At 35.5% G+C, this 12229-nt stretch overlaps 1 protein-coding gene across 2 annotated transcripts in view; it reads left to right on the forward strand.

Annotated features, from left to right (window-relative positions):
- Positions 1–844: 844 nt before the first annotated feature.
- Positions 845–12229, forward strand: part of LOC136042127 (very-long-chain 3-oxoacyl-CoA reductase-B-like) — a gene marked incomplete at its 5' end in the record, with an annotated part of 58354 nt that continues 46969 nt past the window's right edge. For both annotated transcript variants that reach the window (XR_010621179.1, XM_065727036.1), the window contains 2 exon segments: positions 845–920; positions 6411–6568. Coding sequence is in view for 1 of the 2 variants with exons in the window: in XM_065727036.1 (XP_065583108.1) it covers positions 845–920; positions 6411–6568 (234 nt within the window).

Here is a 12229-nt window from a genome sequence, read left to right on the forward strand (position 1 = left end):
CAAATACCGTTGGATTTCGTCTCTAGCTTATAATGTTCTTTGAAAATAATTGCTTTGCTATTTAATAAAATAAGCAGTGGTGCAAAGAGTAGGATGTTGAAGGGGTGTCATCTCTCCTTGCAAACAAATATTTTCTGTTTGTTTCTAATTTTTTTGCCACTCTTCGTTTTCTTTCTAAAAACCTTGTTTCCTAAATTTAAATCGGTACTTGTGTATTATCCCGAACGTTGTCGAAAAGTGAAGTTTAGTTAATCATAATGGAATACACCAAAATACGATGAAGATATAATACTTTAGAAACAAAATTATGGAAAATACAACAAAGAATTATGGAAAGCAAGCTGCCTAGAACGCATTAGATTAAATACCTAACCTTACCCCTAACCACCTCTATTTGTTAAGCATTTAAATAAAATAGACCTTCATCATAGTTCTTCCCACTCAGACTAAGCTAATTATAACTGGTTGGAATCAGACAAACCGGTTTTTCTAAGATCAACCAGAGCAAACTTCTCGAGTGTGTTGGGGATAATACGCAAGTACCTTTAAGTCATTGTATAACTCAATTCCATTCTCTTAAGTGCGGTTAAGAAATCACAAGTAATAATTTTAGATAAAGAGTTGGGAGTTGAGGACGTGGTTGTCCTCCTGGTTTGTAGTATGATTTGTGTTTTGTTTAATCTTTATGGCTGCTACTTACTTTGATTTAGTAGCCCCGTAGTATTAGTAGCCCCGTAGTTATTGTGATAGTCTATATACAGGAATTTATTTCATTTCTACGATATTAATTAATTACTAATTAATTACTAATTAAGTACTAATCAAGACACTTTGTCACTTTCAGTGTGCCCGACATGGAATAAACACCGTTTTGATTAGTCGATCTCTTAACAAGCTGCAGAATGTCGCCTTAGAAATAGGTAAGAAACTATTCATTAAAACAATTAGCATCAAAATCATAAGGAACAGTGTTATTTTCAGTCTAGTTTACATTTCCTTCAAGTTTTGAAAGCCTGGAGCCCAAACTCTTCCATTATGTTTAACTTCGTTCTTTTGATCGATTAATCATGTCCCTCGGCTCCTTGTTTTTGGGGTATAAAACACAGAAAATGTGATGATATTCTTAAATTCAAATTAGCTTCTATATTTGTTTTAAAGTAAAACTGAAAACATTTAAACCAAGTCCGGCGCAAAAATAATCATATAGTGTGTCTTTATTCGTTAGCAATTTGTCCCATTTCTAAACGCAAGGACAATAGAGGTGTTTCTGTCCTCCAAATTTCTACCAACCATTAATTAGTTTGCGGACAGAGAATTGATAACTAAGATAAATATATGGTAGCTATTCGCAGAAGCATGTTCACGGGAGCAAAAATGTGATCTTCAAATGAAAAGAGAGCTTTAGAAACTTCATGTTCGAAATCCATCCGCAATTGTCTGCAATAGGACCTCCACTATCTAAATCATTTTACTAACATTTTTTTAGAATAAAGTTAATAACTGCAGTTGTTCTGTCAAAATTCTAATAAATATAATTTCAATGTCTGTCAAGTAGGCAAATTTCTGAGACTTGGAAATAAGAAGAGGATTAATATATAAACTTGGCAATACCTTCCCATAGTGTGTTTTTGACCCTGGATTACTGAAAGTTTCATTTTACTAACCTAGCCCCTTTCCAAGATAGCAAAAAGTAGCTAAACTAGAGCCAAAAATCTAAGCTTTGCATCAATATGGCTATAATTAAAATCATTTAACATCAAAGACTTGAAATTATTACTTTATTGACTTACCTACAAGGACCTCTTTTTGGGAATACCAATCCTTTTTGGAAAACGTTATAGAAAAAACAACAGATAAAACTAGAAAAAAACTCGCATTTAAACAGAAACCAATATGGGAGACATTTTCCTTAGTTACTTCTTATTTTGTCTTTGTTGCATGTTGAGTTGTTGCCATGTTTCTTTTTTGTGTTTTTCATTTTTCTTTTTTGATGGAACAGGTCTAATGAATCAAAGAAAAAGTTTTTAAATGTCCGACTTTTAAAGATTGCTTTGCTGTCTAGAGTCTCTTTAGTTTCAAACTGTCTTTCTCTTATAATTTCTTATCAGATTTTAAGTATATTTCCCCTGCTCTCTACATAATTTGTTTAATTTAATCTCTTATTAGTTTGCTTTTTGATAAATCTATTTGTTTAGGTATGTTTGACTAAAAGAAAAAAAAATGTTCATTGGCATAGTTTCATAGAAGTATTTAATGCTTACGAAGCTTTAAATGTAAAAAACCAGAGCTGAGGAGATGGAAAAGCGGAAATGACATACCGATAAAGGAAATGGAGTCAAGTTTTCATAAATTCATGCTCAAAAGTTTGCAATCTGAAGCAGATCTTGGGCAGGTCACATATTCAAAGGGGCTGAGAAGGAGCAACTCACTATTGTTATTTGTCCCCCCCCCCCGCCTAAGGTTTAGTCGTATATTTTTATGTTTACATTATGAAAAAATTCTTCTTCTAAATTTTGGAAAATACTTTATGTGTTTGTAACTAAAAAATTGAAAACAAGTCCTTGCCCCCCCCCGCCTATATTTTGACCCCTTCTGTAAAAAGGCATATTTGAAACAAACCTTTAAATTTTCTAAGCTCTTGTCTTCTTCAGATTTTTCTTCTGTTTATTAGTGTTGTTTAACTTTTATTTTGTTATTTATATTATTTCTTCTTGTGTAGGAAATTTTTCTAATTTTGAAAAGTTGTCAAAATAAGCAATCTCCAGCTCTACAAAAAGAAATAACACACGAACTGATGAGTGATGAATCATATGAATCGTGAAAACTCACTATTTCAGATTTATGAATAAATTCTGAAGGCTACTATTATGAGCTTTTAAATGCCATCATTAGATAGGCATTAATCCAAAATATTTGGTTATGACGGTTTTTTTCTAACAGAAAGTAGTAGTTAGGCCTAAGCTTTTCCTAATTACTTAGTCATTGTGACTAGACTCGCAATTTAGTCCGGCAATATAAGAAAAATATTTTTTTTTGGGGGGGGGGGAGGGAGATATCAGGATCTTTGACTTGGTTTAACCTGACTTCTGTAATCCTTACAAAACTTGGCAACTAATTAAAAAAAAATGGACATTCATATTAGCCCATCCGTTTTTGCTGCAAACATAGGTCACGTTTGAGCTCATTACATTTTCTCCCCTTATAGTAAACCCTGCGAAATCAAGTTCAAATCTACACGGTTCTTACGCGTCTTCACCCATTTTCAGTCAATGGTTTCCATATTAGAGGGACACTCGATTTACAGACTCAAGTCACGTTTTGAAAATAAACACAACTTACTTTTGTTCTGTTTTAGTCTTTAATTGTCACATTGTACATAAACTTTAATTTTTCTTTGCCATTTTAGTTACTTTCTGCAACATAAAGGTGCCATATTAACTTTTTATTTCTCTCCATTTGATATTCTTTCGGTTAAGTAGATAGCTTCATATATTTCCGGCTAAGGCGCCTGTTTTAGTTTCCTAAGTCACTCTACATTAGTGGGGAGGAGCCGGGGATCCCAGGCTTCATGAGCAGTATATAAGCTCGGACATTATGGATATTAAATCAGTTTAGAAGAGTTAGTTTTTTGTTTTATTCAGATTATGATCCTAATTGTAATGAATCAAATGAACATGATATTATGGGAAATGAAGACCCTCTTGTTTCACCCTTTCAAAATGACTCAGATTAGGAAGTTTTTCATCGATCAGATTTATAAGAGTTCTATAAATCTCATCATGGAGAGTCGGTGGCCAGCGTTTACCCCCCTCCCCCACGTGGATAATAAGCCTTTCCAAATTTGAGAAATTATTTGAGTTCTGTATTCGTATTTTCCGTAGGGGGAAAGAATCATGGTACTTATGGGTTATACGTCACTCACTCAAGTTAACGTTGTGTAAAACTCGAGAACAAACCAGTTTCTTCGTTAGTTTCTTTCAGCTTAGCGAGAGACAAGAAAAAGATAAGTGAAAGAATTGATGAGAAATATACAATTTGGGATGTATATTTGTACATAGGGTGGGGAGGGAAGTATTTGGAAAGTTTGAAGTCATAAAACAATTTTTACTTCATAACATGCAGAATAATGGTACTTAACACATCTTTGCAAATATGTAGCTCAATTGTTTTCTTTTGTAACGAAGAAACCGGTTTGTTTTCGAATTTTACACGTCGTTAATTTGAGGGAGTGGCGTATGATACAGAATTACCGGAATTTTTAATGGAGAGAGCCGCATTTCTCGATATTATTTAAAAACGATCAGAAATTAAATAAAAAACAAGTTTTTCAACTGAAAGTAAGGAGTATCATCAAACCTTAAAACGAGCTGAAATTATTACTTCTAAGAAAGAGGTTGCCTCCTCCTTAAGACCTCGCTCTTTGTGCTACAGTTTTTTTTTAGGATTTTGAAACAAAATAGTTAAAATAGAAGTGGTTCTGAAAATCAAATAAATAAAAAATTTCAGATTGTAATAACGAAAAATTTTGCTATTATATTATTGAATTCAAAATTCAATAATATAATACCAACTAATATAATATAATATTACTAATATAACATATAATATCTAATAAACTATATATATAATCTAATAAACTATATATAATATCTAATAAACTAATATAACTAATATAATATCAATAATATAAGACCAATAATATAATATAATATTGAACTCACCAACAGGGTTGCCACCTTTAGCACAAAAGTGCTATTTTAGGATTGGGTACTGTTCTAATTAAACGGTCACTGTTTTTCAGGAATCGTTAATTAATTTCTAATTCTTAAAGAATTAGGACAAAAAGTCAAAACTTTAAAGTACAGCGTCTTAACAGGGGTTTAAAGTACAGCGTCTCCACATGCAAAATGTGTCAGGTACAGTTATTCTGCTTAATATGAAGTAGGAATTGTTTTCTGACTTCAAACTGTCCAAATACTTTAACCCCCCCCCCTAGTTGCAAATATATAGCCCAAAATGTACATTCCCCATCTATTTTGTTACTTGTCTTTGACTTGTCTCGTGCTAAGCTGAAAGAAACTAATGGAAAACCCGGTTTGTTTTTGAGTTTTACACAAACGTAAACTTGAGTGATTGGCGCATAATACACAAGTACCACAATCCCTTCCCCCTACAGAAAAAAAAACTTCCAAAGTCGGAGAGCCTTCTTTTCCACAGGGGGGGGGGGGGGTAAACACCTGAAAGTTTATTTTTCCTAACGTAACCCCTTTCTGAGATAGCAAGAAGTCAATCAACTAGAATTTTACCCTTTTTTAATTTATTGTGCAAGTAAAGGGGATATTCGATCTGTTTACAGCGCTTAAATCAGCTAAAAGTCATACGTCACTATGACTATATGACTATATATAAATCCCCAATACATTTGCTCCTATGTGCGCATATATTAGTTAAGAAACTGGTTTCTTTTACTGTATATTGTGATCCTCTGGGAAGTACTTGTCATAGGAGAAGTAACTTAGACAGAGTAAACAGAAAAGTCGTGACATTAAGTAAATGGTCATTCACCTCAATTTGACTGTGTAATGTACGATTCAGTATGATTACATAAAGTTCTCCCCTTTTATTAGAAACTGCTCTTACAAAAGGTAGCAAATTTTGTCCAGCAAAAACGACCGAGCGACGTCGTGTGAATTAGGGTGACATCTCTTAGGTGAAAACAGGATTCTCTAAAATCTTCCAAGAAAAATTCCTCTATCTAATCAGATATAAATCTATTTCAACTACGTAAAAAAAAAGTGCAAATCGAATACTTTCTTTGATGTTTAAACATTAAGCTTTGGTTTGTTTTGAACGCGATTTTGTCGACCGGGAAACGGATTTTCCAACCGTGGTCCTTCATGTGCCGTGGACGTAAGACCCAGATGCAGAGGTGGAATTCGAACTCTGTCAGTACCTGACTAGAGATTTGGTAAAAGTTTCAAATGATTGCACTCATTTCCTTGCAGTTACCTCAATACGATATCGTTTTGTAATTATCCATGATTTCATAGCTTGTCCAAAGTTCTAGTTCTATTTGAAGGGATATTACACTCAATGCGGAAGAGGTGGGGGTACTAGATATAGAAAAAGGTCTTTATAATGCAGTCATAAAATATATAGAATTTTCTGTTTCTTAGCTTTGCCTGATACGCATCACAGAATTCAGTGGGGTGACATTTCGGAATGCAAAATTTAAGAAAAGCCGATAAAAGGGATAGAATAAGCAAATAATCCGAAAAACTCGAAAAACCAGGGGTAATTTTTTTTAAACTCAAATTTTGAAATGTATCAGCAAGAAGTGTCCAATTGCTCCTCAAGAACTTGAGCAACATATTTCGTTTGAGTACCTAATGTAGCATATTTCCTTGTAGAATCAAGATATGACGTAAAAACTAAGACTATTGACGTGGACTTTACAAATGGCCCTGAAATTTTTGAGAAAATCGCAAAAAACATCGAAGGGCTGGACATTGGAATTCTTATCAACAACGTGGGGATGTCTTACAGCTACCCAGAGTTTTTGGACCAGGTAAGCTCTATATATATATTTATATTGTCGAAACTTGATGAGGGGGGGGGGGTCGACTTTTCACCAGTTATGAATTTCGTAAAAAAAAAAGAAAATTATAAGAGCCATATTTTAAAGGAAGGGAAGTCAATTAGAAAAAGTAAATAAGTCACCTAACTTCCAGGAGAGGACTCAGGAGTGAAGGCTCCCTCCTACATCTGTGTGTGTCTATTAACGAAAGTTTGTTCGTCCAAGGGTCGGCGTCCAGGAAGGTGCAAAAAAGTATCGGTGGCAAAAGATTTGAATTTAAACCGTTTCTCAAGGAAAGAAATACAGATGTGACACATTTGGAAAAAAAGAGTACGTTTTAGGAGCCAAATAGGGTAAAGGGGGGTGGCCATTCAAGGGTCTGAGTTTAAGCCATTGGGCTACAAATATCAGTTTGACAAGAAATGTTACATAGCGGCTTTACCGCGGCCAATTAGTACAGACGTCACTCATTTATTTGTGCGTTTGATTTTTATCTCCTTCTTACTTCTGTTTTGCTATTAGCTTTTCATTATTTTTCGTCTGTTATTCTTTTTCATTAAAGTTCTACTTTGTCTTCAGTTTGTTCCTATTTCTCCAATTCTTCTTTGCCTGTTCTATTCATTTGTGGCTTGTTACCAAACATACGCGATAATTATCCTTTTCACTTTTTGAACTTGGTCGGCCTGTAGCTGTGACAGTAGTTATTCTTGGATAGGGGGACACTCCCTCCTATAAAACTTATTCTCCCTTAGGAAAACCTCCAAAAACTAGATAAAACTAAGATTCAGGGAAATTTTTCAAACTTACCCCTTATTCTCCCTCTAACCTACAAGCTGACTTCACAGGGAACATCCCTAGATATGCCCATGCTCAGATTCCTGTTTCTCTTTTTCGTTATGGTTTGTCATTTCGGCTTTCACTCTTTTGTGTCGAATAGAGAAAATAAAAAAAACATTCCCGAGTGAATGTAATGATCGAAATTAAAAATAAAACGAATGGAAACTACTCCACATTTTATGGGGTCCTTCACCATCCATGTCCATTTGCCAAATTTGTTTTAGAGTTTTAACAATAGCTCTTATAAAATTTCAACCGCCGTTGTGTTTGTGCGGTCGTTCTCAAGGAATTGGGGCCAAAATAAAAAGCAGGGGGTTGAGGTAAAGGAGGTCCCTCCGAAGGAATAACATGTTCGTTTTAAGTTTTAAGATAGCTTCTTACTGTCATTTGAAAGAAATTTTTTTTGCTAAATTTCCGTCCATTTTGCAAATGCAGGGAGAGATCTTACCCCTCAAACTTTTACGAAGCTTCGGGAAAACGAGCCCGGGAAAACGAGCCCGTTTATTGTTCTTACATTATTAAGTGCTATAGCAGGAATCTTCTGCAGGCCATTTACTCTGCCAAGTGTCACTTGAAACGGTTTCATTACAAGGAATAACGAAAAACGGGCGAATATTGAAAAAATAAATATTGCATAACGAGCGCCTGTTCTCTTTGCTGAACTCATTTTTTTCCAGTGTTACAGCTTGCAATTTACTCCGACTCTTATCTAACCCGTTTCGTTTAATTAACTATTGTTTTATGTGATAAATTCGGGAAAACGAGTAAATTCTTTTGCTTCGGGAAAACGAGCCCGTTTATTGTTCTTACATTATTAAGTGATCTATTGTTTACAAAAATTTAGTCATCTTTAGTAAAGACTGCGTTAGTGTTAGCCATCTTTAGGGAAGACTGCCATCTTTAGGCAGTCTTAACTTAAACTGCCATCATTAGAAGTCTTAGCTTAAATTTAGCCATCCTTAGGAAAGACTGCGATAGCCATTACTGTCTCTGAAACTGGAAAGCTCGTTGTATAGTTTGTTGATAAATTAAATTTGATTGCCTGGCCCAGAATTTTCACTCGATGGATTTTTGGCACCATTTGGGCGAAAATTGTCTTTCCATGCCACAGAATGGCAGAAAATACTAATTTGTTTCAGCACAATCTTTTTTAGTAATTGAAATATTCAGTACATTGGTCATTTTTTTCTATTGAGTCTACTTCCGACAATCTGGAACCATTGCTTCCATACAAACATCACGAAAAACAAAACAAATGAATACGAATCAGTGACCAACCTTTTCGGATGAAATAAAAAATTCAAATCTCTGTCGATAAGAGCTTGATACTTCTACAACAGAATTATCTGAAAACCTGAATTGAATGGCGTAGTTTTAATCCAAATCACTCGCACGTTTTGAGCTGCTCCCCCCTTTCTGATAAAGGGGGAGAGCCGAAATGCTTGTCCGACTCGTAAAGACGTAACAAAAAACATATAAACAAAAGTTTTTATAACCCCCTCCCCCACTGAAAATTCCTGGATACGGCCCTGTATGTAACCTACCTGTATATATCTTGTCAACGTGTTATCAATTTTTATTTCTTTGTACAAGGCACAGGGTCGTTGTTCCTACTCGTAGGAACAACATAATGTGAGCTTCGTCTATAAAGACAAACTAGGGTTATTTAAATTTTAGTATCCCTTATAGATGAAAAGATTTTTGAAAAAGAACCTGCAACATTTATCTTACTTTGTCTCAAAAGACATTGAGTCTGACACAAGTAAAGTGTAATAAATAATATGTAAATTGTAATAAACGCTATTGTGTTATCTCCAGCTCAATCAAAATCTTGTGATATCATCACATCATATGACATGATTCATCAAATTGGATTTGACGGAGCCGGAGATTACACACGTACCATTCATTAACATATGGATGTACTGCTAAACCAATTAACGATCCGTCTCATTATTATTAGAGCATGCTTTATCTTTTAACATTATCAATTCTACCTTCTTTTTTTGAATAAGTTTTGGTCTTCTTAGTCGAAAATGAGTTCCCGAATGGGTGGCTACTTCTGCCCTTGCAAACACGTTAGTAGAATGAAATTCAGAGACGGTTTTAAGGGGGGGAGAGGGCGGAGAAATTTTAGGCGTGCAAAATTTCAAAATAATCGCCTTGACAAAAAAATCCCCGGCTTTCAGGATTTGGCAAAGAGCCACTAGCTCATTTAGTTTTGAATATGTTACTCAAAGATAATGGTGACCTTTTCCTACACTAGCCCAGGTTTAAAAAAATGCAGAGGAATATGATATATAGTCAAATGTATAATCCAAGGCCATATCCAGGTGAGGGGTTAGGGGGTTTGAAACACGCCCCTCGTCTCCCCAGAATGTTTGTTCGACTTGTAAAAACGTAACAGAAACGCATTTAGACAAAGTTTTGCATTAAAGAATTGCAACCCACCCCCTAACAGGAGTAACGGACACTGGTAAATATATCACTGTTCATATTATTAACTTACCAATAAAGTGAACATAGGCTACCACTCAATGCCTTTTTTATAAGCTTTACGAATATAATAATCGCTTCTATCGCAAATTCAAATTTAAGCACTTTTTGTGCTAATATAAACGGATATGTTACTGTGAATGTCTGAAATCTGATTAATGTCGACATCTACCAGTACTGCTGCTGCAACTAACAACTCACCGCGGCACCAAGTTGCCTGAGGTCAAAACAGATACACACGCTCTACCTCCATCTGAATCTATTCAGAGCCTCCCTTTCTACACCATCCCAGGAAGTTCCCATATCCTTTAAATTTTTCTTTATGACTTCTTCCTACCCCAGACAAGGATGACCTACTTTCCGCCTAGCTCTAGACAGTTGGCCAGAAAGGACAATCTTCGGTAATCTGTCATCCTTCATCCTCACAGCGTGCCCTAGGCATCTCAACCTTTCTTTCATTATAGTCCAAGAAAGCGGGATTGAACCACGTTTTTTGTGCAGCCATCTTTTGAAATACGGACAGTTACCCGGGTACCCAGAACAATCCGTAGGCAATTTCTATGTAAAACATCTAGCAAATCTTCATTCGCTTTTCGGAGTGCCCATGCTTCAAGGCCATATTTGACCTCTGTCATCGTTTTAGCTTCTAATATTCTAATTTTGGCTTGCATACTTAATCTTTCTAATCTTCCAAACTGTTTTTAATTGTGAAAACACCCCGAGCCTTGGCTAGTCTACTTTTAACATCTTCACTGCTCTCAACGTCTTTACTAATAATGCTACCATGGTAAGTGAAGCTGTCCACCTACTCAATCTTTTCGTTACCAAGCATCACCTTCCTATCTTCACTTATTTCTAGCCTTAGTGAAATTTAGTCTTCTTAACAATAATTTTCAAAGACATTCTAGAACCCTGAACTCGCAAAACCTCTTACAATTCCTTCATTTTGCTCACACTTTCATCTAGAATACTTAAATCATCAGAATAATCCATGTCCAGAAGGTTTTTCTTCCCCATTTGATTCTGTGGTCTCCCATTGCCTTTCCTGTGCTCCTTAAGACAAAGTCCATCAAAATGATCCATTTAAAGGGGGATAGAACAAAACCTGCTTAACTCCTGGTTTAATACAAAACCAGCTGCTAGCCTCATTTCCTAGCTTAACGCAGCAATGTCATTCTCATACATAGCACTGCTCACTCATGTATTTGCCTGGTATATCATACAAGGATAAGGCATTTACTAAAGCTTTTCTATCTAACAGAATCGAACGCTCATAATCTATAAAACTGAGGACTAAAAGTGTTTGACAACTCAGACAGAAGCGTACGTAGCTTTTTGTCTAGGGGGGACAGCCATACTTACCCTTCTGAGAAAATTACCGGATATCCATTGATTAAAAATCACTGTCAAACTTGTTAAACGCGTAGGCTGCTTCTTTTCGTCAAATTTATTTGACGTAACACGAGGTAGTAATGTGTACAGGGTTGCCACAATGGTTAGTTCCTAAAGTGTTAAAATTGCCCAATTTTGCGTGCTAAGCAGCGATTTTCAGTGCTACAGTAAAAACAAATTTAGTGCGTGTCGCGGTGCGATACTACTTTCCCAACTATCTGCTTTTTCAGCCATATCTAGTATAAATTTGGAGTTCTAGGGGGGGCAGCTGCCTTCCCCTAGCCCCGTCTTTACGCCCCAAAACTCAGGCATTTCTAAATTATTAACCTAAGAGTGAAAATTTGGTCGACACATCCTTCACCTTTTCTAAAACCGCACTGTTTGTCCCTTAAAATTTTGTCTACAGCACCTCTCAGTCTAAAAAGCATCAGTCAAAAGTAATTTGCTACCTACAGAGACCAGACTAATGCCTTGATACCACACTCACTCTTATCATCTTTCTTTTACGGTGGTTTAATTAAGGTTTTCCTAAAACCGTTAAGTACTTCCTCTTTTTCCAAAATCATATTCATAATTTTCATTAACTTATTTCTAACCTCAGAACCACCATATCTAAGAAACTCATTTACCAAACTATCAGCACCTGGAGCCTTATTATTTTTAAATCCTTTTAGCATTGTCGCTAATCCTTCCTCGTAAAACAAATCTTACTTCACATCCAAGGTATGACTACTGTAACCCCATCTCGGTTTAGCACATTCTCAAAATATTTTGCCCATCTCTCTTTCTTTCCTTATCACTAACTGTGGCCCTGTTTCTCTCTTTAATTGGGTCACGTCCAGATTGACTACTCCCTCTCAATTTATTAACATGCCAGTACAATATTTTACTATTATGCCGTTTATCTGCATCTTCCAGATCCACATT

The sequence above is a fragment of the Artemia franciscana genome, unplaced genomic scaffold (genome assembly GCF_032884065.1).
Source record: "Artemia franciscana unplaced genomic scaffold, ASM3288406v1 PGA_scaffold_67, whole genome shotgun sequence".
Classification (NCBI taxonomy): domain Eukaryota; kingdom Metazoa; phylum Arthropoda; class Branchiopoda; order Anostraca; family Artemiidae; genus Artemia; species Artemia franciscana.